Consider the following 26,846-nt stretch of genomic DNA (forward strand, 5'->3'; position numbering starts at 1 on the left):
TCTTTAAGTACATCTCAGCCATTCAAGATTCCTCGGTTGAGAATTTTCTGTTTATCTCTGTACCCTATTCATTAATAGGGTTATTTGGTTCTCTGGAGTGTAACTTCTTGAGTTCTTTGTATATTTTGGATATTAGCCCTCTATCAGATATAGGGTTGGTAAAGATGTTTTCTCAGTATGTGCATTGCCATTTTGTCCTATTGGCACTATAAGAAGGTGTGGCACTGTTGGAGTAGATGTGACATTGTGTCAAGACCCTCAACCTAGCTGCTTTGAAATTAGTGTTATATTAGCAGCCTTCAGATGAAGATGTAGGACTCTCAGATTCTCCTGGACCATGCCTTTCTGGATGCTAGTATGTTGCCACCTTGTTGATACTGGATTGATCCTCTGAATATGTAAGGCATCCCCATTAAACTGTAGGGGAAGCTGCAGTGCAAGGAGATTTGGAGGAGTCCCAAAGACCTCCTTGTACAACTAGCCATGGAGTTTGTTCATCAGATATCCATCTGCAGGAGTCAGGGTGTTGTTCACAGTCATGTCTCTTATCTGAGCTTTGGAAAATCACCTGCCTGGGGGGCCAGAAGCTCCCATGGGTATCTGCTGATGCAGAGCTGGAAAAAGCTCTAATAAGAACTCAGGCTGATTCACAGAGTCCTAAAGGGAGACATAGGCAATACACAGATTCTGAACAAAATGGCAAAATACCCCAAATCTGAGTTCCCAAGGCTGATTGTTCAGATTAGAAAAGAGAATAGAAAAAATGGAGGGGGACACCAGTAAGGGCCATTGGGAAGAAGGGAGGCCAGGTGCTCCTGTTGGTCATGAACTCTGCTGAGAGTTCACACCAAATTTCAGTGTGGATTATGAAGGTAGAAAATGCTCAATTTGTTTTATTACATTCACCCTATTTGGGCTGATAATCCATGCAAGGAGACTGAGAAAGGTCTAAGGTTTCCACCATTCTTGAAGCCACTACTCTTTTTCAGGTCCCCAGAAGGTGGAGATTAACAATGAGTTGACCAAACAGGGTCCTTGAAACATTAGCAGATCTGCTTCAGGTGGCAGATCTTGGAAGTTTATGAGTCAACCAGGAAACAGGATTTTCTTAAGTATACCTGTCTGTGTTCATGGCTCATTTCCACATAAGGCAGACTAAATTTCAGAGGCAGCTCTGTGTACACTGGAAAATCCAAGAGGTAATTTTTATTTGTTTTTCAGAAACCACAGTCACTTTGTAGGCAGGCTGACAGTTATAAGATAAATTGAACTCATTGTGTTGTCAAGCCTGTAACAAATCCTAGATCTCTTGTTACTCTTTCTGTGATCTGCTTAGCTTCCTAGAATAGCCCTGCATTTATGCATTATCTGCAAAGATATTGGAATTAAAGAGTTTTTTAACTCATAGCCAGCTGCATATTTCAATGTGGATTTTGAAACCAGAACATGCTAGCCTTTTTAGGATGCACTCCTAATATTCATCTCAATGAATACTGGAAACTATGCCACTCTGCTTGTGAGTAGCCTGTATAACATGGGAAACAGAATTAACTCGAGTCTCTTTCTTTAACTCTTACCAGTCTGGGTCAGAAAATGGTGTCCGGCCTTAATGTGTAGTGGGATGATTTGTGCCAAATTATGTAAGCTATTAGATTACATCTTAGCATGAACAGTTTCATTAGGAAAAGTGTCAACCTATTGTGATGGACAGAGTATGGTAGAGGACAAGGCCCTGCTCTTCATCCTGAAAAGTTGACAGAGAAGATGCCTCCAGATGAATGTCTGTCCAGCTATTCATGCCATATTTCAGGTAGTTTTCAAGCTTTGGAATTACACAGAACCTTTAGGATTCTGGCTGGGTACTTCAAATTCAGTTATTGAAGAAGTTAAAGTGTCCCTTCTGTAGGGTGTGGGGCTTCTTTAAACTCAGAAGATTGATATTAGCATGGGGAAGAAATCATGTCTTTGAAAGAGTGTAATTCAAAGCTACTTTTGAAGACTCTTTCTGTGATGGGTAAATCCTAAGCCTTTCAGGATGCATTGACTGCAAAGGCTCACCATCAGGTTAGTACTGTGTCCTGTGCCTTCATGTTAAACCCTATTTGCTAGCAATAGACGATGAATTTAGGTGAGTCCCATTTGGGTATGTCAGAGTGGAAGGGAAGGAGAAACTTGGATAAGGACAGGAGAGTCTGATGTAGGCTAGAATCTCTTCACAAGACACATACATAGTGGTCAATGTAATGGTTTTTATGGTATAACAATCCATAAATTGTGGCATGTTCCCTCTATTTTTATCATGTTGTGCATTGTTTATACACTTATGAATTATTGACTCCATCTCTGTGCTTGTTGCCCCCACACTTGGGTGAAGCCTAAAAGACAAGTTGTGAATCAATTTACTCTTGTCTTTCAATTGTTGGAGATCAAATTCTGGTCTCCAGCTTGGTTGCAATCACCTTCACTATTGTGACATCCCACGAGTTCATTATATTCATTTTCTTTTACTGTTTTGAAGATAGTATCTATAGTCCTAGCTATAGATGTGGAACACAAGAATACCAATGTCTGAACCTAGAGTTAAAGACACTCATTATCAAACGAAGTCTGTTGTGTCTTTCAAGGATATGTATTAGATGTTTCCAATTAACAACTAGGTTTTTTCAGCATATGTATATAGCATTGAGCAAGTGGTACATCATAAAGTTGCCTACCATCTATTGGACTGAGAAAGAAATTAGGGAAACAACACACTTCACAATAGCCACAAATAATATTAAATATCTTGGTGTAACTCTATCCAAGCAAATGTAAGACCTTTATGTCAGGAATTTTCACACCTGTAAGAAAGAAATTGAAGAAAATATCACCACATGAAATGATATCCCATTTTCATGGATTAGTAGGATTTACATAGTAAGAGTGAACATCTTACCAAAGGCAATCTACAGGCTCAGTGCAAAACATCCATTAAATTTCCAACACAATTCTTTTCAGACTTTGATAGGACATTACACAACTCAATATGGAAAGCCAAAAAAAAAAAAAAAGAAATAAAATCAAAAGCAACAAACAAACAAAAACCATACAACCACAACCAACACCACCAAAAGCAAAAAACAAAACAATACCAAAACCCTGTAGAACTAAAACAATCACCTACAGTAAAGGTATTTCTGGAGGCATCACCATCTTTGATTTAAGCTTTACTAGAGAGCAATAGCAACCAAACAAAGTGCTACAGGCACAGATATAGAAAGGTTGACCAATGGAATTGAATTGAAGACCCAGAAGCAAATCCCCTTACCTTGATGAGAACTTAATTTTTCACCAAGAAACTAAAACTGTATAGTGGGGTGGAAAAAAAAGCATCTTCAACAAATGGCTCAGGTCTAATTGAATGACTGCATGTTAAAGAATGAAAATACACCCATATTATTCACCCTGCACAAAACACAAGTCTAACTGGATCAAAGACCTCATCTAAAACATGATACACTAATTCTGATAGAAGAGAAAGGGAGGAATAACCTTGAACACAATCACACAGGAGACAGCTTCCTGTACAGAATGCCAACAGGTCTAACACTTATAGCAAAAATTTAATAAATGGGACTTCATAAAACTGAAAAGCTTCACAATGGCACAGGTAACCTACAGAATGCGAAAAGATCTTCACTAACTCTTATATAACTCACGAAACTATGTATCTACAAACTAAATAAAATTTTATCCCAATTTTAAAGTGGGATACAGATCTAAAGAGAGTATTCTCAACAGAAGAATCTCACTAGGCCTAGAAGCACTTAAAGATATGTTCACTTTTCCTAGTCATCATCATCAGGGAAATGCAAATCAAAAGTACTCTGAGATCTTACAGGCCTCAGAATGGATAAAGTAAAAAACTCAAGGGACAGCTCATACTGATGAAAATGTGTGCCAAGGATAACACTGCTGCTAGAGGGAGTACAAATTTGTCCTACCAGATTGGAAATCAGCTTGATGCTTTCTCTGAAAACTGGAAATATTTCTACCTGAAGACCCAGTTGAACTTTGCCTGGGCATATATGTAAATGATGCTCTACCATACAACAAGGATACTTGTATACCTCTCTTCATAGCAGCACCTGGATTGGGGGTGGGAGGCTCTCTGGGAAGAGCTAGAATCCCAGGACAGTAGAAAAACCCAGGAATCTTTTAGGGTGGCTCTAAGAGTCAAAATGGAAAGTCTGGATTCTGAACTGGCCATCTCCTGTAACCGGACAAGACTTCCAGTGGAGGGACTGAAACAACAACTCAGCCACCAAAACTTAGACCCACAATTTTTCTTGCTTTTAAGATGTGCATGGTAAAAGATGAAGTTGAATTTTATGAAAGCACAAAATAATGGTTTGCCCAACTTGAGACCCATGCCAAGAAATGGAGCCCCCCCCCCGACATAGTTAATGATATTTGTGTATATGTGCAGCCATGGATCTAGCATAACTATTGTTAGAGAGAAAGCCTTCACTCAGCAGCTTCTGGAAACAGATGCAGAGGCTTGGGGAATTCTGTGGAAGAGGGAGAGGCAGGGTTGAAGGAGCCACAGTGATCAAGGACACCACATGATAACCTACAGTTTCAACAAATCTGAGCTCTGAATAACTCATAGAGACTGAACTTCGAACCAGAGAATATATGTGGGATGGACCTAGGCCTTCTCCAAAGAGTAACAGTTGCATAGCTTGGTCTTCCCGTGGGAATCGTAAAACTAGAGAAGAGATTGTCTCTGACAATATTGCCTAACTTTGGATCCCCTTGTCTTGACTGTCATGATTTATCTAGCCTGAAAAGACAAAGATGGCCGGGCGTGGTGGTGCACGCCTTTAATCCCAGCACTCGGGAGGCAGAGGCAGGCGGATTTCTGAGTTCGAGGCCAGCCTGGTCTACAAAGTGAGTTCCAGGACAGCCAGGGCTATACAGAGAAACCCTGTCTCGAAAAACCAAAAAAAAAAAAAAAAAAAGACAAAGATGCACCTAGGTATACTGCACCTTGATAATGCAAGGCTGGTTGTTATTCATAGGAGGCCTCCTCAATTCTGAGGAGAAGGGTAGGAAGGGTAGATAGCAGGGAGCCACTGGAAAGAGGGATTGTGAAGGGAGGAGGGTGAAGCTGAGATCTGGATATAAATAAATAATTAACATTAGTAATAATTTTAAAAACCTTAATTTTTATTGGTGATGAGATGTTAATAAATTCTTCCTCATACCTTTCTAATACTAGTGAAACAAACTGACTAATACATAGCAAACATATTCAGTTCCGTTAGAAGATGCCATTTTTTTTCTTTTTAAGAGAGACATGCCCCTTAGATTCACACAAAGTCCATTACTTAAGTTGTTGTTTTTGATGCTGTTGTTGCCCTTCCAGTGGGCAATCACTATTCACCAAGTGCAGAGAAGGAACACAAAGCCTTAGCCAGCTTTTTTGACTCTCAGGTACGTGGATTTGACATAGGAGCCTTCTCCTTACTTCCAGGTACCACAATTATTTGTTTTCCTACAAATAAAATCAAAACAGATAAGTATTTTTCAATCTACAAATTTTGGAATATCAGATTTTATACCATTTTTTGTCTTCTTTAGTTCTAGTGACCTAGGTGGATAGGCATGAAGATGGGCTACTATGTTTGAGGTTCTTAAAATGCAACATGAATTGACAGAGTACAATTCTCATTAAAGATTTCCTCCATTACCATTTAAGATGTTTAATGACTAAGTAAACGTATGAATATATATAGACACAATTACATATGTATATGTACAGAGACCCACAATTGCATCCCTTCAAAGACACATGCACACACACATACAAAAAGAGTACATGAATATACACTTGTATAATGAAGCAACTATAACAAGCACCTATGATTACTGAAATACAAAACACACATGCTAAACACCCATGGACAAGAGGACACACACACAGACACACACACACACAGACACACACACATAGAGACACAAACTCCTCTATGAAAAGATGGCTATGTTTCAGAACATTTCCTGTCACTTGAGGAATTATTGGGACCTAAGATGTGTAAAAGGCTCTTAGACTAAACCGGCCTGTGTGCCCTGGCCTGTACTGATTTCCTTGTCAGGAACATTTTCCATGCATATACTTGCTGATTCTACAAGTATGGTATAAGCCTTGCACAGACAAGCTGGCAAACAAGATTCAAGGTCCTAGGAAAGAGGGGTCAAAGAACATCTTCCAGCCAGCTCAAACTTGAAATATATTCTGCTCATTAACCTACCTTGGCCACATCTCAGAAGACCCTGGTAGCACCAATAAAAAGAGTTAACAACGGTTATTATACAGTAACATTTCAACATGTTGCAGTTCATGTGACATAAAAATCATCTCCAATGTCAGTCATAATGAGGGTAGTGAATAGACATGCAATGATTGTTCTGAAATGCAGCACTCTGAAAAACTCTGAGGGGGAATCTGTACTGAAGCAAAGCCAAGGCCATGATATACTAAGGAAAACTACATCAAGAGAGGGATGCAGAGTAGGATTCTATGAACCCTCTTGGTGAAGCCAATCAGATATACCTTGAATTTCTAGGTGGTTAACTTAGTACAAGAAAGTCAAAGAAGCCTAAGTTTTATTTTTAAAATATGTATATTGTGGAACTTACTCTTTTATACTAAAGACTTTAATTATAAAACATTAAAATTGGAGGCTACCCTACTGTCCTAAGAGGGAACTGGGCACAAGCCCCTCTGAGTGAGTTGCCATAGATCAGAACAGAGGACCTAGCTCCTAGATAATTCAGGAAGTGGCATCCTGAGGCACCTCTCCATACTGTAGAGCAAGAACGAGATGCTATAAGGGGTCCAGGATCTCCTCTGCCTTATAGTTGCCAACTAGAGGTGTCCAATTGCAAGGAGGAAGAGGAGGAGGAGGAGGAGGAGAGGGCATGGCAGTAATTAAATTTCTTGAAAAAAGGTCAAATCCACAGAAAGTCTTGGTAATGATCACAGAATTGTACAACTGGATGGGACATAGGAGAGAGCCTGCATAAGTTTCAGGACAGTTGCATAGGCTTGACTGTGTTTATGCTTACACATTAGGGCAACCTGCCCCTGATGCTTCATTCAGCCTACCTGCTGCTTGCCTGCTATATTTGTCTTTGATCTTCTGGCTGCCTTCTTTACTTAGTATTTTTGTTTCTATGTTGCATTCTTCCAAGGCAATCTGCTCCCTTAGCAGCTGTCTGTTCTCCTTCTGCAACATCCTGACATTGAGCTGGATGAGCTTAGATTCAATCAGGAGGTGGCAGTTCCTGAACCTGATCCACAAACAAAATATGGTGACTCCAGGCAGTATCCATCTTCCTCCCACTCCTCCGAGGACCATTCCCCTATCATGGGCCTTGATACCCAGACAGCCCCAGACAAGTATCCAGATTGTCCATGGAGCATCACATAGAGGGAGGTCAAATCCATAGGTCAGCCACTTTCCAGAAAACCCAAGGTACTTCTGAAACCACTGATACCAACAGGGATTCATGTATCCCTCAGAAGAGAACATGGGGTCCATATGTGCTTATATGTCTACACTATTAAAAAAACCACCTGTAGGTATAGGGCAAAATTTCTCTAGGAGAGAAGACACCCAAGCAGCACACAGTCGTTCTATGTTCCTCAGGGAAACCTCATCTATGAATCTAATTTCAGAGCCCAAGAGGCTCAAGGTTGATAACTATTTCCACCATGGTGTAAACATTTTCTATCTTGAGAATACTTAGTTGTAAAGGACAATGACTTGAGGGGCTCACAGACTCTACACACTTTGCCAAAATGAGTACAAGATGTTAAAATCTTACAGGCTTACTTTAAACAAGGTAAGCTTCCTGTTAGAGAAAACAATATAGAACCTGAGCCCTCACTTTGTTTCAAAGACACATATGGACAGACATATCCTGTGTCTAGTTCTTGCTTCATGACCATGTTAGTCACTCACCAGTAATATTGATTTTCTTTAGTCAAGTCCTGGCACTTGTATAAGGCCTCACTGATGTCCTGGGGCATTCTCTTCAGGTCAGTCATCACCTGGTCATGTTGCATCTCAAGCATGAATGTCTCAAAGTTGATCCTGTGGGAGGGCATGGCCCAAGGAATAAATAATCCCGTGAACTAAAGATACAAGAATCATTTCAATTCAAGGAGAATGATGCACTACCCCAACCCATGTATGCCACAACCTAGCTTCTTGTCACCAGTTCCACTTGGTGCTTATTAAATTTATTACCTTTGGCCTGGGGCCAGTAGAGACAGGGAATTAATGGCAGGGAGCTCACCTGCTTCAGTTCACTGAAGAGGCTTGAAATAATAGATTAGCTCTCAACGAACTTTCCTGGAACCTGTGCAACAGGCCTGGGACCATGTTAAATCTCTATGACTCTCCTCCTGTTTTTAGACAAGGATTTGGCAATCCTTGGCTCTATTACTACAAAAATTCCCAAAGGACATAATCATATCTACAGGGAAAAGCCTTTATAACATATACCAGGAGATTCGAATGTAAGCACAGAAGTCAATTCCTGTGCTGTTCAGAATGATCCTTCCTTGCTTCCTCACTGTTATTTCCTAGAAACTGTGTCAGGCAAAACATAATGACCTGTCACATTACATAGATTCTCCAGATGATAAGCAAACACACACACACACACACAGACACACACACACACACACACACACACTTACACTCAATCAGAATGCTAAATAAATATAATGATGTGGCATTATCTGAGAGTATAATGAATAAAATCTGAGAAAAGCAGTGATGAACTGCAGCCAATCCAGTCATACTGAGAGGTAATATGTGGGACTTGGATACTCCAGCTGTTGACAGGGTCAATTGTACCCAAATTACCTCCAGATCAATTTTAAAAGGATAGGCCATAATCACACAATACCAAGCAACTCCCCCAAACTAACACCTGTGCAAGTTTCTTAAAAGGCAGGATGAGAGCTCACACATTACTACCTTCGTCCCCAGGTGGTGATTCATGCTAAAGGCTCTGATTTAGTTTTGGAGGCATCATAATTCCTGTGACCCCCATCTCACTCGTATCTGAACTTCAAGTTCTGTGTTGAAACTCCAATCAGCCAAATGAGTTTGGATATGTGGACAACCTGGGGTTGTAGTGTCCTGTTTTACGAGGGAATCTGTGCTTAACAGGAAGGTCCCAAGATAGTAAAGAAGTAGGCACAGTGACTACCTGTCATTCAAATCCTTGTTAGAGTACTTGGCCAGGATTCCCTGGAGTTTGTCTCTCTCATTTTTTATGTTCTGGAGATCTCTTTTGAGCTTCTCCAACCTCTTGATTCTTTTCTTGTGCTCTTTGATGTTGGGAGTTTGGGGTGATGCCTTCCTAAAAGACCCTGTAGGTAGATAAACACTAGTAAACTTGTAGAGAAAATAGGGCAGGGAAAGCAGAAACCATGCATTGTCACACACAGAAGCCTGAGGAAGAACAAAATCTAGAGACACTGTGAGTCCCTGAAAGAGCACGAAAGCTATCTTCAAGCTGGTCCCCTCAGCTAAGTCCCTGTTCCCATCCACCATCACTAAATATATGCCTGACAACCTACTGCAATCTCCCAGGCCTGAAATGCATAATAAGCTGCTCCAGAAAGAAGAATTGGAGGGCATTTTCAGTTCATATCTTACAACATATTCCATCCCTCTTAGCACAAGAAAATTGACAATAAACACCAGCCCCTAACATTCCATGAGCCAACACCTTTCTAGGCGTATTACAATGTGTGATGAGAGCTCATACACTACTACACTGACCCCAGACTGTGAATCAGTCCACATCATATGTGTTCAATACCAAAGTGTCTGAAACCTTGATACATGAGCAGGGGAATATACCTCTCTGTTCTTGGCATCACATGCTTATGTAACCTAGAGGAAACTGTATCAGCATGGAGTGCTTCAACACTCTTTCCTGAGAGCAACACTTTGTTAATCTCATAGAGCTGGGTCTTTGAATAATTTGCCATTCATAGGAAAATAAAGATCTCTCAGCAAATCAACTGCAGGCTTATCAATTCCACACTGTCTAAAAAACTAATCATCAGATATTCTTGTCTCTGGCTTTACCATTAAGGAATCTGAAGGATCCAGATCAAACGCCATATTCCTGCAAGGACCAGCTCAAGCCCACATCCCCCATGTATCTCCGCAACCTTGCCCAGGTCTCACTGTGCCTTCTCCATGACCAGTTCTTTCTTGCCCTCTCCCAACATGATAGAGGGACAGTGTCCTTCTGCCTTGATCTGGTCTCAGTTTGTATTATATTCTCCCTCCAAAATACCCCGAGGAGCATGGACAACATACCTGCTTGGGAACCCATTAGGATGTAATGGAATACCTCACAGGCAACTCTGTTACCACAACACTGGTGACATCACTGAAGATTCTAAGGTTCTCCTGGATACAAGAGATTTTCAAGGGAAGTGACTACTGATGATGTCACTGGGAATGTCCATGGCTTACCTGCTTGCCAGCTTGCCCCATCTTGACCAGTTTCTGAAGTGCCCTTTCCTGGAGTCTCTCTTTTGACCCAGGGGTTAACCCTTGGCAACTTCTCCTTCCAAAATGAGACATTTCTCTCTGCTTCACTACAAGTCAAATGATTTGAATGGGGAGATTTTGTTAGGTCCATGGCATGGGTAGCTCATCTGTGATAGGATCTAAAGCTCTAGCATCATTGAATGAGTGAGATTCTTCTTCAATATAAACCTAGATCTGGTGTGTATTCATGTAACATACAATCCTATTCCTCAGGAGGCCCTGTTTCCCAGAGGCCAAAAACATCCTCCTGCACCTTTACTTTTATGCAAGTTGGATTATATTTTTTAGTCTGCACATGCCTTGGAAGGACACATTGTTTCACTATACTGAGCCATGTGTTTTCATTAAATCAATGTTTTACAACCCCATTTCGTTGCAAAGAAAACTCCCTTATACTTGGCAATAGAGGAAGGCAGATTCAGGGAGGGCATCAACTTGTAAAGTTTACATCCATTCTTCAAAAGATAAAATCCCACATTCTTCCTGTCTCCAAAACAACCACACAAAATAGGTATCTGTGAACAAAGGCCTACAGGGATATTGAATTGCTGCTCCATAGTCCCATTACCTATCCCTTCTCCAGTTTCTACATTTTTGAGTTCTCAGTTCCAGGCCTGAGACTGTTCCAGATTGCATAATGATCCTGTATTCATGAGATGCTTAAGACTCAATATAATGGATAGGCAATGGATAGGGGATGGAAAGGCCTCTGGCCCAGTGAAACCTCAATTTTAATGGATCCATCATTTCAGGAGGGGATCTGTTTGGCATTGACATCTGTTCCTTCTGCCTTCTTGACCTGGGTGTGCTGAGTGCATGCTAAAATGATACTTAAACTCTCCAGTAAAATAGTGGAAAAATCATGTAAAGCCTTTCCAAATTTATTATGTTGTCTTGTCTACCTTCTTGAGCTATGTAATATCACTATGACAAGGCTCCAAAGTGTCTGGGGGGATGGTGGGGTAGTCAGAAGCCCAATCTGTCTCTCAGGTCGTCAGATGAATAGCCTTTATGGAGAACTGGAGAAAATGGGTAATGAAAAAGCAATAGTTATAGATTGGGTAGCTGATTATCTCTGAGCATGGAAAGCAATGCAGCATGCATTCCAATCAAATAGTATTGGGATGAATCCCTCCCTGTATTTACATACAATCGGCCCAAAGTAAGAAGGAGGCCCATCCACCTTTTCCTGCACTCTACTAAGTGTTTTGTAGTGTTTTCATTAATGAAATCTTCTTTACTGCATGAGACCAGAACTCTGAAGTCTGAATGCACCATGAAGTTTCCCATCTATCCATAAATCATTCACTGTTTATTGACAAGTTTTGTCTATGAATTCTTTGCTATGGTTTGACACAATTCAAAGGGACTGGTAAAACTGTTGGTCCAGTATCTGGAAGAGCTTTTCAGCTACTCTTTGAGAAGTATCCTCTTCTTTTTATTTTATTTTATTTTATTAGATATTTTCTTCATTTACATTTAAAATGCTATCCCTAAAGTGCCCTATACCATCCCCCTGCCCTGCTCCCCTACCTACTCACTCCCACTTCTTGGGCTAAAATCAGGGCAGCTATTCTCAAGATAGGATATCATTCCCAACCATTGTGGCTAGTCATGTACCTCAGCACATACTGCAGTCCTACTGGCTCTGGATGGCATAAGCTAGTCAGCAATGCTGTGCTTGGAGGGCAGTGTCAGCTAGTATCTGATGTGATGCAAGTAGGTCCTGGATTCCCTAGTGCTTAGCACCACCAAGCTGTGATTGCCTATGTACAAGATGAAAGTAGTAAATGTCTGAGAACTTGGAATATCCTTTCCTTGATTTTTGCTATCAGACATACATGGAATTTAAAGCAATACACCAAGGATGCAGTGTAGCAAAAGCCTACAGACATGGACTCCTCATAGAGGACCAATTGTGTGTGTGTGTGTCTGTGTGTGTGTGTATGTGCTTGTATCCCCCATGGGTCCATGCATCCTTCGAATCTGGAGTCTACAGTGGGGCCTGTTGCAAGGTGATGCTGTCTCCATGTGCAGGGAGCCCCTCCTTAGTCAGCACTGCTCTTTGTCTATATGTTCACCTTGGTGGCACATTGAAATCACATGAGGATTATATATAGCCATCCTGATACTGAGTCTCCTCCCTGCAAATACTGATTTTTTGCTCTCGGTAGCTGTGTAGCAATAAGAACCTACAACTGAGAATCTGTGTTCTGAAGATATATTTTTGAAAAAGTGGTAACAGGGTTGAGGTGGGCCAGGACCTGTGGCACAGACTTCCTGGGAACTTTTTAGAAGGGTAGTCTTTCCTTCCAGGCCCATGAGGGATTTCTTGAAGCACTTTATCCCTTACTAAGGAACCCCAACCTGTGTTGTCCTGGCATCAGGATACTAAGTTTAATAAGCAACAGAAGGTCTCAGTATATAGGAGGCAGAATGTGACATCCACTGCATGAGGGTAGTCCAGGACATAGCCTGAATTCACATGATCCTTGAAGCCTGTGTCATGGAGTAACTTCAGTGAGTAGAAGAATGGGTTAGATTTATTTCCTATACTCAAAGCAGACAGCAAAGGATGAAAGTCCTCTATGCATTATGAAAACTACTCAGAAGAGGGTGCTAGATCCTCAGTCCCCAAATTATCCAGAAGATGGGATAAGACAGATTGCCATCCAGTACCAAAGACATCCAGAGAGCATCTTAAGATCAAAGTCAGCTTGTGGTATAGCCCTAGGAGCAAGGAGGAGGAGTCTGCCGCCTGATGCCCTCTTCTGACAGTCAGAATGAAATTAAGGAGCTCTTGTACAGCAGCTGCAGCCTTGACAATTCCTGCTCCCAGTCAAACAAACTGCTTCCCAGAAGCCCCAAGCTCCTGATTCTATTACTGGAATTCCAAGCTCAAGCCCACCTTCTCTAGGAAGCTCCCTCTTTCATGCCCAGGATTCATAGTCACTTCCCCAGGACCATTAATTCTTTCTCTTTAACACTAAGACCAAAGGCCATCTTGTGGCTGCCTCTTTCTGGTCTCTGTAGGTTCATTGTTCTCTCCTCCAAGAAGCCTGCTCAGTTTTGTCAGCATATCTAAGGATGAACCTTAAAGGTAGTTAATGAATGCTCCAAGAGCAGTTGGAGTCACCACAACATTAGTAACATCACAGACAATGCCAGGGCTCTCCAGGTTACAATACAACATCTAGGGAAGGGACTTCTGATGTCACACAGGACAGCTCTTGCCTTCCTGCTGAGTACCTCACTCAAATTGACCTGAAGTCAAAGTGCCTTTTCCAGAGAGTGGGATAGATTGCCTTTTGGTACTCAAAATATTAAAAGGTGGCTATCAATCACCTTCCAATGCCAAACATATCCAGAAGAGATCCTTTGGATCCCCATGCAAATCCACATGAAATACCCAGACTCCAGAATAAGATACTAGGCAATATACAACATATCTAGATAAAGTGTGATAGATCCCCTTGCAGTACTGAACCTATCCAGAAGAGGTTAATACACGTCCAGCCAGTTTCTATGCTATGAGGACTGACCTGGACAGAATGGAAAATGTCACCACTAATGACCAATATATGGTTATGTTGGCCAGGTGTTCTGGAAGATTTTATGTGAGAATTGCAGCCCAGCTAGTTATTGCAGGAAAACAAAAACTGGAGCAAGGATTTGGTTCATTGAATCTTATTCTACAGAAAAATTTTAGCAACACTAATACATATTAGCAATGACCAATAGCTGTAAGGGAAGTAGTGTTATACTCTAAGCATACATCAGTGAAATATAATAGTGTGTTAGCTTTTTAAATGTGGTAAAGAAAATGCAGATGAATGGGGAATTATGTAGAATTGGAGAGATGAAAATAAGGCATCTATTTTGAGGCAGTAGGCATTTGTGGTGCATGATTTAACCTGAATCTCCCAAGGACAGCATGGTGTATGGAGTGAGGTACAGAACAGCTAGGAATAACACACAAAAACACTGTCTCAAAACCACCATGAGAGAGAGAGAGAGAAAGAGAGAGAGAGAAACAGAGACAGAGACAGAGACAGAGACAGAAACAGAGAGACAGAGAGAGAGAGACAAGAGACAGAGAGAGAGGGACACAGAGACAGAGAGAGAGAGAGAGAGAGAGAGAGAGAGAGAGAGAGAGAAACAGACACAGACACAGAGACAGAGACAGAGACAGAGACAGAGACAGAGACAGAATGAGACAGAGAGTGAGACAGAGCGAGACAGAGAGACAGAGAGACAGAGGCACACAGAAACATAATTTAGGGACACAGAGAGAGACAGAAAGAGAGACATAATCTCACTCTGGTCTAGACTATTCCCATGAGGAGAACACAAGAGGTATTCATCTACCTTGCATTACTAATAAGATCATACATTATTTGAACATAAACTGAGTCATGGACTGAGTTGGGAAAAGTACAGCAGATCTCTGCTTTGCACACAGAAGCTTCAGTCTTGACAATATCTCTGTGGAAAAAAAAAACGTTGTTCTCATCACACTCAGAAGAAACTTTTGATACAAGATGGCACCTATTTATGGGTTTCTAAAAAGAAAATCTATTGTAGTTCCTTAACTTGATAAGAGGCCTCAACCAGAAACACACATCACACTCTGTTCCTTAGTCAGGAATCAGGAGCATTTTCTTTAGAGAGGGAACTTTGTCAGAAGATTTCTATCATTGGTTCCATTTAACCATTTAGGTCCAAGAAAAAGAAAGCAACATTCTCTTGGTGGGGAAAATTAAATCATCATTATTTACATACTAACTTAAGAGAAGGTAAAGATAAACTATTTTAGACTTGAAATACTTACTAATTTTAGAAATGAAGAAGTGGTTCTTAATTATTGATATTCAAATATTTAGGGTGGCTATTGGAATTCAAAGTCAACCTTGACCATGTTAGTGGGTTGTGTACAAGACCAGCCCTGGCTACTTAAGACTATCTAAAATCAGTAGCCTGTCTCCCACACACCATATTGCAAATACATAAGCCACATGCTATCCTGCTGTCTGGTTGGGAAACTATCCTAGGGAACCATTTGTTTAGAAGGCTTTTGCAAAAGGCAAGAATTTACTCTGATGACATTATCTAACCCACATTGCCTTCCAAAGGCCTCATCTTTAATGCCATAAATTGTTTCCACTCTTTTGCTACCTCACAATGAGGCTCAAATTTCAAGAAGAGATTTTTCTGGTGGGTGAGGGAAGACTTTGTTGAGACCAAAACAGGTGAGAGGAAAAGCCTGCCAGTGTCCTGACAGCTCAGAAGAGACAACCCTGAGAAAATCCTCCACCATGACAGATAGTAGCAGGGAGAGAAGTGCTGGGTGTATAGGTCATGTAAGCATCTTAATCAAGTGCAGTTGTTCTTACTAAATAATGGAGAACTCATGAATGTCAGCTCAGTGTGGCCTCTCAGGACCTTTAGTGACTGAGTCATCTCCTCCTTTCCTGTATGAATGCACCGACTATGAAAAATTGAGTTTTTTACTCATTTTTAGCAAAGGTTGACTTCAAGAAATGCCCGAGTACCTCTCCTCCCTGCTCCTTTCTTGCTGAGCCATTGTTCTCTGGATTGTTCATTGACTCCCCAGCATCAGTCTGGACTCAATATATTTTGTCCTGATCTGCCTTCTAAGCTGTTTCAACATTTGATTTCTGTGCCCATAGACTTGTACTAAGTCTCAGTTCACACCCCAATTCCTAGGGATTTCCCTAGTCTTTCACTGTCATAGAAGTATGCAAAGAATTCATTCATTGCTTTTTGTTTTGTTTTGCTTTTTACATTAGAACTTCATAAGTTTTAATTTTTATTCAAGGGAAAACAAAAAGTTACATAATTTGACATAAAATGCTTCCCATATGACACATATCCTTTATGTAACACTAAACTCCCAGTTTAGAGTTTAAATTCATGAATTCTATGAAATTCACAAAGATGATTTTGATTTGCAACTGTGGAATATGACTGGCAGTATCAGTATAAAAACACTGGGTCCAGCCATGAGTCTTAAATGCTGTGTTTTCATGTGAAGGATATTCAACAAAGGAGTCAGACTTTGGTTCAGTTTGTAAACTTTGCACAAATTTTGTTATGATCGCCTGCTGACAACAGAGGAAGATACCCATAAACAAAAACAACCTTATAGTTTATTAATTATTATTGTTTTGTTTTGTTTTTCTTTCTTTGTTTTTTTTTTCCCTCCAGAGCTGTGAACCAAACCCAGAGCCTTGTGCTTGCTAGGCAAGCACTCTACCGCTGAGCTAAATCCCCAACCCCTAGTTTAATATTTTAATGCAAGCCATTGTAACTCTTTGGGTCTGAATTTTTAACCAGCTAGTACTTAATGTGAACCATAACCAGGGAAAGTACACAATGCTAAATTAACATAAAACATAAGTTGCAGCAGAAAAGAAAAGAGGACACCAAGAGAGGTAAAATCTGATACAGTCAGCTTCATTGGTTTGGGGGGTTGTTTTTGACATTGCCCAGGTGATTTTGTAATCTAAACCATGACAATTGTCATCTGCTTGGCAACAGTTGTTTTCTAACACTATAATTAAAAATACTACATAGTATAGAATAAACACTCTTTTGTTATAAGCTATTTGCCACTTACTATTTTTTTGAATTAATTATTTACTTAAATGAATGCATGACACCAAGTGCTTGTTCCTGCAGCTATTTATTGACTATTATTTTTAGATGAGATAAGCATATTAATTACCAGCAAATAAATTGTTTTAAAAAGCATTGCTAAGTGTGAACAGTCATCAAAATGGGGGAGGCTCTCACTTGTATCTTTGGCTAAGAGCCTAGTGATTGGTAGTAATGCTTTTATAAGTATAAAATCTAATAATTTGCTTTGTGTATGTGATACATCTTAAACCATAAGTAAAATTTGCTCAGAAACTGGGTTTTATTTTAGAAGATGCGCTCAAACACAAAATGTGTTTTATAAGTTAAGTTTAAAGGCACATCATTGCTCTGTTTTATTATTTTAAAAAATTACTACAATTCACGTGTAGTAAAAAACCGTTTGCAGTTTTCTAGAGCAACTTTTATTCCTTTAACCTTGCTCATATTGCAACAGAATTAATTTTAAAAAGGAAAAAAAAAACCCTAGGGTGAAATTAGTAACACGGTCTAATATAAAAAAAATCTTAAAAGCAATATTTCCAATTTAAACAGAATTTTGTTGATTTTTCTACAAAGTACAGAAATTGCCCCTCCTGTACTTTTTTCTCTCTCTTGCTTTAAGATGTTTAAAAGTTTTGAGATCTACAGATCTAGATTTGGGGAAATATTGAATTATTTTCAAAGACAGCTATTTTCTTTTACTCCTTGTAGAAAGACTTGAAGACCTTTCCTCCCCTTCACCAAAATTCTCATTCTCACCTAAAGTAGCTGCATCCATTTTTTTCTCAGGTAAAAGAGACATTCTTACAAAGGTTCAAATCTCAAAGTCCCCAATAAAGTACTTAAATTGAGCACTCTTCCTTATGTGTGCACGTGTCTGTTATTTTGCAGTAATTTTTAATACTGAAATTGAATCTTTTTAGCTCTCCAGAAATACCTTGGTGAGCCCTCAACAGTTTCTAACCACTTAATAATGTGACCCCACCAGCCCCTTCAAATAGATCCTTAACCACAAGTGTGCTTGGCCATTCCCAAACCATAGCCTCTGTCCAAAAAGAAAAGTTAGAGTTTTGTGAGGCAGAAAGGAAGTGAGAGAAAACAAAACAAATGTAGCTCAAGCTGAAAGTGAAAAGTGCTTGGACAGAACAGATTGGTATTTTCTTTTCTGCATGGCATCCTGCCAATCTTCTTCACCCCCACACCCCACTCCTCAATAAGGTCCGGTTTTTGCATGTAAGAAAATGTTGTTATCTGCCACACCACGGAACCCCCATAAGTACTTTGCTTTATTTTGTTTTCTTCTGTCCTCATCAGACTGATAACCTTCACCCATCCTGTCAACACCCCAACTCTGGGGGAACTTAAGTGTTGGTGGAAACCTTGCAGACCCCCGATGCAGAATCCCACTGGATGCCTTTCATGCCACTTATTTTCAGTAGCTAGATTCCCCCACTAGAGTGGTTGCAGTGAGAACTGGAAATTTTCATTTACCTTTTCCCGGCCCTCCAGGTCCCCAGTTCTGAGCTGCTCACTGGGGAACACAGCCTTGCTTGCTTGCTCCTGAAGGCTTTAATTTGCATGCTCACCCCCAGGTGGTTCTCAGAGGCTAGAAGGTCCAAGCCCCTCTGTCCTCCACTTGGGCCCCCAGCCAGGGCTAGAGCCAGAGGCCCCTGAGCCTTCTGGGTTGCCCATGGGCAGTGCACTCTGCTGTCCCTCCGCCCTCTCTGGCTGTGCCAACCCCCTGCCCGCAGAGTGCCACTCACCTGGGCCACAGTAGTCACTTACCTGCTTCTAGGGGCAAATGCCTGTGGGGGCAGACAGACACTCCAGCTTCTCAGGAGGCCGGCGCCCCTGGCCCACAGGAAAGGGGCCAAAGACTCTCGTGGGTGGGTTGAGGGGCGGGGGTCCAGGCTAGGATCCCAGTGTGTGAGAGTAAAGGGGTGTAGGGGGCTGTGTGGCCCCTCGGAATCTACTTGGGTTAACATTGGGACTGGGTAGGTTATGGGGGCCACCTGGGGGGAGCTAGAGGTCTCCAGAGGAACCTCCCACAGCGGGGACACCCTGATACCAGGGTCCTATGCCAGCTTGAACAGATTTCGTGCATAAAATACTCATATGTTCACTTTTCATCGAGCTTCCCCAAACTGACTCTACTTGGACAGTCACATTTAAAATTGAACGTGCACCATCTGGGTGGGATTCTGTGCTGCAGAATGTGTTTCCATGCCCCACGTTTATTTCCCCTGTGCAAGTTCCCTCTGTAGCCTCCCGAGGGGTGTGGGTATGGGCCCCATCTTCCCAACTAAGGAGTAAAAACCTTTGCCCAGGCTTCCTGCTGGCGACCCCTCAGGTTCATTATGCATGGAGTAGTGCACACAGCCCACCATGGTTTAATCCCTGCAAGTGTGCACTCTTGCTTCATGCCCCAAGTTTACTTTTCTTATTTAAAGCTTTGAAGTTCAAATGCACACCCTGGGCAGGAGCAGCCCAGGGCCTGGGGGCACACTCATCCTGTGCATGTGGGCTTTATCTGTGCGGGGGCACAACACTTCTCCCCTTCCAGGGCTCCTTGCTCTCCTACCTCTAGTAGCCCCAGCACTCCCCTACCAGATGGTCTATCCTCCCAGAGTATCCACCAGGGAGGTCCTCCAAGTCAGAGGCAGAATTTGGTCTCCCACTAAGCTTGCCATACCCCAAAGACCATTTGTGAGAATGAGTCCCTTTCAAATGTCTCCCTGTAGAAAAACTGAAAGTAGAAAGAAAGGAAGCAATCTCTGAGCAGATGTCTGACACCCCTATTAGCATACTTGCAGCATTGGGTTACAGGGTCCCAGGAGCCCCATCCCTGTTCTGTGGCCCCACACTGGTGAACCCCAGGTGCTTTCATGCCAGCTTCAGATCTCCCCCAGGTCGCCCCATACCCCACACGACTAGGCCCCCGGAGTGAGGGAGGGCAACGGAGAACAACTATGTAGGTATAAATATTGAGCCATAACATTGATGCTCCGGGCGCCTCCCCTCCCCTGTGCTCTGGGCACACTCTGGGCTGCTCAGCATGCCCCCTCTTGTCCTGCTGCCTCCTGCCTGGCCCTCATCCCCCAGGGGCCCCAGCAACCTTATCCTCCGAAGATTGCATGAGCCCTGTTGGGGAAGAAAAGTAACTTGGTTTTTCTCCTAGAAACCCAGCCTGATTAGGGAGCCAGGGCGAGTAGAGGGGAGGAGAAGGGAGCTGGTGGAACCCGGTGGAAGTCTCCAGGGCAGACTGATCACGATTTCTCCTCCTGCCTCCTCCTCCTAGGTGCAGAGATTGTGGGTACACTCTGTAATCACTGAGGAGGGTGAAGAGGTGGGATTGGTGCTCTCCGCAGTGGCAGCGGCCCAGCACAGAGACTTGGCTAGGTGGAGTTTCCTGGAGGCTGCACGAGGCTTGCGCCCAAGGGCAAGGAGGTTGGTCAGTCCTGCCCTGTGGCCACGATTCCGACTCCAGGCATCCCTAAGGCCTGTAAGGCACGAGTGCACATCCTGGTTCCACTGTGCTGCACCGATAGCCTGCAGCCAGCATGGAGAATGACAGCCTGAGTTTCACCTATCAGTAGTATGAGTGCTTGGAGGAGATCTGCTAAGGCACCTAAGGGTAGGTGTTCAAGGCCCTCTACCTGAAGAAAGGTGGCGCTGCTTCAGGACTCTGAAGCTCATATGAGTGCAGACCAGCTAGGAGGACATGCGGCTCTCCACCATCCGCTAGGTGGCAGTGCTAAGGCACCTGGTGAATTTGAGCACCCCAACTTGGTCAGGTGAGCCAGGAGCCCTGGCTATGGGGTCCAGGAAGGTGCTGGGCAAGGGGCTGCTGGTGGCCTAACTAAAGTTAAGAGTTGAGTTTCCCCAGATAAAACCGGTGACCCTGCTAGACAGCGCAGAAAAAGAGACCAGCTGTGGCTTCCAGGCAGCCAAGCTATTCTGAAGAGCTTTCCTCTGCCTGCCCCAAGGGGTCCGGGGATTTGGGTGTCTTTTAGGGACAAAACCAGACAACCCCAGAAATGACCCTCCAGCCCTTACTTAACTTTCCTGTCCTTGGGGGGATTTTTGAGAGACAGAGTGAGATAGTTATCCAACTTGCAGATAATTAGACCGAAACTTTAAGGGTGGAGCATAATGTAAATAAAGTTTAAGAAAATGCAGAAATGTGCAAGAATGTGTTTACCAATCACACCCACAGTGGTGACTTTTTTTTTATATATAATTGTAAAATGGCTTCTGATACTCTTAGAAGTTCAGAAGTTTAGACTCTGACACCTGGTGTTAAACATTGTTTGAAAAATGTCTTTCAAAACTGGGTACTGGGAACACTGAACCAGGAAGATCCAGAGTTCAAGACCCTCCTGAGCTACAAAAAACCCTGTCTGAGAAAAGAAAGGGAGGGAGAGTGAGTGGTAGGGTGGAGGGCAATTGCTTCTGAAAAGGTTTTCTCATTGTTTCATTTAGTATCTGTGGACTGGTATGATCTGACTTAGAATGCCTCTCTCATTGGTTAGATGTGAGTCTGTGCTTTAGATTCTAAAGCCTCTGTTTTCCCTGGAAGAGTTGTGCAGGTGCGTGGGGGAGGCATTCCTAACCCACTCTCCTGTGATTGAAGAGAATGGTGTTTTCTTGAAGATGCTGGGATTTCCCCATTGTGCCTTTTCTCATTCTCTCTTTTAAAAAGATGCATAGCTGGAAGTTAAAAGGGAATGCACAGACTTTTCTACAAATTAGGTAATGAGTTAACATTCTCAGGTCTTCTTTTTAGAGAGATGATCTTGGCATCTTCATCCTGTCTTCTCATTCCTGTAGGGATTCCTTACAACAAATATGTGCCTACTGTATGCCCTGGTGCGTCCCAGGCTTGATGAGCCAATAGTGTCCTACACACAGATTTGCTCTACTTTTATGGTTCGTAATCTTGAATTCTGGAGCCTTTGTCAGAATAAGACTGTGCGGCCAGAGTGTTCCCATTCCACAGGTGAGTTCTGTTTGTCATCCTTGTAGACTGTTTGAATCTATCTTTGGAGAAAGTATTCCATGGCCACTGTGTACTCCTTGAGATTCGTGTTTACTCCTTCAGGTTAGTCCAGCCTTGAGTAGACTTTGAAGGTACAGATAGAACCAGAGGCTGATGAACACCTCTTCCAAATGACTAGCTTGTCCAGTCACTGGTTTTTAAGCTTTTCCCATGTTATTTTATTTCAGGATTATCAAATTGACTCCTTTTCTTTGATTTCTGGAGGTCATCTGCAGACTTTGAATGATAATCCCACTCAATCTTATATAAAAGCACTAAGGTTAGTTGTCCTGAAACTACTTAAGCAGCTACTCAACATCCTGTAGGAAGACAAAACACGAAATTAAGTTCATATAATAGCGGACAATTTACTCCAAAAGAGAGAGCAGGGTTTGTAGACAAGAGCAAACAGCCAATAAGGCTCAGAAACCAGTGGGGCTCTACAGTCTGGAAATGGGACAACAATGTATGGTACCGTGCCATTCCTGACAGACATGGTCAGAATTCCTCCTCATCCTTAGGGAATAAGCCACCTCCAGATGAAAATTAAAATTGTTTCCTTCAACTACCCTCCCCAGCACACAAAGAAACCTGTCTTGATTTATACCAGGACAACCAGGTTAGGAACATTAGCCAAAACCTTCTCAAGTCTCATAATCTCTGGATAATTTAGAAGTTCAGTTTATTTATTATTTTTAAAATATTTTTAAATTAAGTATCTTCATTATTTACATTTCAAATGTTATTCCATTTCCTGCTTTTCCCCCTAAAACCCCCAGTCCCATCCCCCCTTCCCCTGCTCACTATCCCGCCTATTACAGCTCCCTGGTCTTGGCATTCCCTTACACTAGGGCATTGAGCCTTCACAGGACTAAGGACCTCTCCTTCCATTGATGATCAACAAAGCCATCCTCTGCTAAATAGGCAGCTAGAGAAATGGTTCCCTCCACGTGTACTCTTGGGCTAGTGCTTTAGTCCCTATGATCACTGGGGGCACTGGTTGGATCTTATTGTTCCTCCTATGGGGCTGCAAACCCCTTCAGTACCTTGAGTCCTTTCTCTATCTCCTCCATTGTGGTCCCTGTGATCAGTCCAATGGTTGGCTGAGAGCATCCTCCTCAGTATTTGACATGCACTGACAGAGTCTCTCAGGAGGTAGCTATACCAGGCTCTGGTCAGCAAGCTCTTGTTGGCATCCACAATAGCACCTGGGTGTAGTGACAGTATAGGGAATGGTTAGACAGATGGGGCAGTCTCTCAGTGACCTTTCATTCAGTCTCTGCTCCACACTTTGTCTCTCTGTCTCCACCCATGGGTATTTTGTTCCCCATTCTAAGAAGGACCAACATATCCACACTTTGGTCTTCCTTCTTTTTGAGCTTCATGTGGTCTGTTAATTGTATCTTCGGTATTCCAAGCTTCAGGGCTAGATCCACTTATAAGTGAGTGCATACCATGTGTGTTCTTTTGTGATTGAGTTGCCTCACTCAGGATGATATTTTCTAGTTCTATTCATTTGCCTAAGAAGTTCATTAATTCACTGTTTTTAATAGCTGAATAGTACTCCGTTGTGTAAATACATCTCATTTTCTCCATCCATTCCTCTTTCGAGGGACATCTGGTTTCTTTCCAGCTACTAGCTATTATAATAAGGCTCCTATGAACACAGTGGAGTATGTGTCATTATTACATGTTGGAGCATCTTCTCGATATATGCCCAGGAGTGGTATTGCTGGGTCCTCAGGGAGGACTATGTCCAGTTTTCTAAGGAACCAGGAAACTGATTTCTAGAGTGGTTTTCAATCATCAGTGGACTCAGTTACCAAATAAAATGACATAGACTAAAAGACTGGAAAAGTAAACAGCACCCAGGATTTTGCTGCATACAGGATATGCACCTCACTGACAAAGACAGATACTATCTCGGAATTAAAAGCTGAAAAACAATTTCCCAAACAAATGTTCCCAAGAAATAAGCTGAAGTAGGCATTCTAATATCGAATAAAATGGACTTTCAGCCTAAAGTTTTCAAAAAACGTAAGGAGGGCACTTCATATTCATCAAAGGAAAAATCTACCAAGATAAACTCTCAATTCTGAACATCTATGCTCCATCTGCACAGGCAACCAAACCCATAAAAGAAATTTTACTGAAGTTCACAGCACACATTGTAACTCACACAATACTCGAGGGAGACTTCAGTACCCCACTGTCATCAATGGTCAGATAATGGATAGAGATTCTAAACAGAGACACAGTGAACGTAACAGAAGTTATGAACTAAATCAATTTAACAGATATCTATACAACATTTCATCCTAAATCATAAGAATATACTTTCTTCTCAGTACCTCAGGGCACCTTCTGCAAATTTGACCATATAATCGTTCACAAAGCAGGCCACAACTGATTAAAAAAAAATTGAAATAATGTGATGCAACTGATCAGATCACCACGGTCTAAGGCTGATCTTCAATAACAACAAAAACAACAGATTGCCCACATACACATGGAAGCTGAACAATGCTCTCCTCAATTATAACTTGGCCAAGGAAGAAATAAAGAAAGAAATGAAAGACTTTTTAGAATTTAGTGAAAATGAAGTTACAACACACTCAAACTTATGGGATACAATGAAAACCATGTTAAGTGGAAAACTCATAGCTCTCAGTACCTCCTAAAAGAAACTGGAGAGAGTATATACTAGCAGCTTGACAGAACATCTGAAAATTCTAGAGCAAACAGAAGCAAATATACCCAAGAGGAGTAGATGCTCTGAGATAATCAAACTCGGGGCTGAAATCAAGCAAATGAACAAAAAGCACTATACATGAATCAACAAAACCAGAAGCTGATTCTTTGAGAAAATCAACAACATAGAAAATCCCTTATCTAGACTAACCTGATGGCTCAGAGACAGTATCCAAATTAATAAAATCAGAAATGAAAGAGGAGACATGATGACAGAAACCAAGGTAATCAAAAAAAAATCATCAAATCCTACTACAAAGATGTATTCAACAAAACTGGAAAATATGTATGATATGGACAATTTTCTTGACAGATACAGGCAAAATTAAATCAGGATCAGATAAAACATATGAACTGTCCCATAACCCCTAAAGAAATACAAGCAATGGGTAAAATCTTCCAACCAACAAAAGCTGGGGACCAGATGTGTTTAGTGCAGAATTCTTTCAAACCTACAAAGAAGACCTAATACCAATTCCCTTCAAACTATTCCACAAAATACAAACAAAAAGAATAATACCCAATGTGCTCTATGGAGCCACAGATACACTGATACCAAAGCCACATAAAGACCCAACAAAGAAAGAACTTCTGAATTTCACTAATGGATACCAGTGCAAAATTATGCAATTCACTTCTCAAAAACCAAATCCAAGAACAAATCATTAAGATCATTTGTCATTATCAAGTGGACTTCATCCCATGGATGCAGGGATGCTTCAATATACAGAAATCCATTAGCATCATCCACTATCTAAACAATCTCAAAGAAAAAACACTACATGATCATTTCATGCTGAGAAAGCATTTGACAAAATTCAACATCTATTTATGATAAAAGTCTAGGGAAGATCAGGAATTCATGGCCCATACCTAAACATAGTAAAATCAATATACAGCAAATCAGTAGCCAACATCAAACTAAAGGGAGAGAAACTGGAAGCAATCCCACTAAAATCGAGGAGTAAACAAGGCTGCCCTCTCAGTCCCTACCTATTCAATATTGTACTCAGAGTCATATCCAGAGTAATTAGACAACAGAAGGAGGACAAAGGGATACACATTAGAAAGAAAGAAGGTAAATTACCACTATTTGAAGATGATAGGATCATATACTTAACTGAACACAAAAGTTCCACCAGAGAATTCCTTCTTTTTTCTTTTTCTATTTTTAAAATTTTTTTCCTTTATAATTTTAAACTCCAGATTTTATTCCTCTCCTGGTCCAACCCCATACCATATCCCATACCTCCACCACACACCCCTGTGCCACAGGATGTCCCCACCCCCACGCCCACCCAAACCAGAACTTTGAACTCTCTAGGGCCTCCATTCTCTTAGGCTTATGTGCATTTTCTCTGACTGAATCCAGACCTGGAAGTCCTCTGATGTATATATTTTGGGGGCCTCATAACAGCTGTTGTATGCAGCCTGGTTGGTATTGCAGTGTCTGAGAGATCTCCAGGGTCCAGGTTTACTGAGTGTTCTGGTCCTCCAACAGGGTTGACCCCCCCCCCCCAGTCCTCAGCTTCTTCCAGCTTTCTAACAGGGGTTAGCAGCTTTCCATAATTCAACCACAGGGGTCAGCACACAACCAATGGTTAGAAGCACTGTCCACCAGAGAACTGCTAAACCTGATATACAACTTCAGCAAAGTGGCTGGATATAAATTACGTCAAACAAATCAGTATCCTTCTTTTACTCAAAAAATAAACAGGCTGAGAAAGAAATTAGGGAAACCACATCCTTCTCAATAGTCA

At 41.7% G+C, this 26,846-nt stretch overlaps 1 protein-coding gene and 1 long non-coding RNA gene across 2 annotated transcripts in view; one reads left to right on the plus strand and one right to left on the minus strand.

The window, feature by feature from the left end:
- LOC147001688 (uncharacterized) overlaps positions 1 to 26,846 on the plus strand; it is a 117,633-nt gene that overhangs the window by 82,337 nt on the left and 8,450 nt on the right. The window lies entirely within an intron of this gene.
- LOC147001690 (disks large homolog 5-like) lies at positions 5,244 to 10,443 on the minus strand. The gene is made up of 5 exons (XM_085828936.1): positions 10,401 to 10,443; positions 9,274 to 9,436; positions 8,013 to 8,144; positions 7,154 to 7,338; positions 5,244 to 5,539 (listed from the first exon to the last, which is right to left on the minus strand). The coding sequence occupies exons 1-5, from the start codon at positions 10,414 to 10,416 to the stop codon at positions 5,475 to 5,477; spliced, it is 561 nt and encodes a 186-aa protein (XP_085685062.1). The 5' UTR covers positions 10,417 to 10,443; the 3' UTR covers positions 5,244 to 5,474.

This window comes from Mus caroli, unplaced genomic scaffold (assembly GCF_978045245.1).
Source record: "Mus caroli unplaced genomic scaffold, Mus_caroli_1 scaffold_12, whole genome shotgun sequence".
In the NCBI taxonomy this organism is placed as follows: domain Eukaryota; kingdom Metazoa; phylum Chordata; class Mammalia; order Rodentia; family Muridae; genus Mus; species Mus caroli.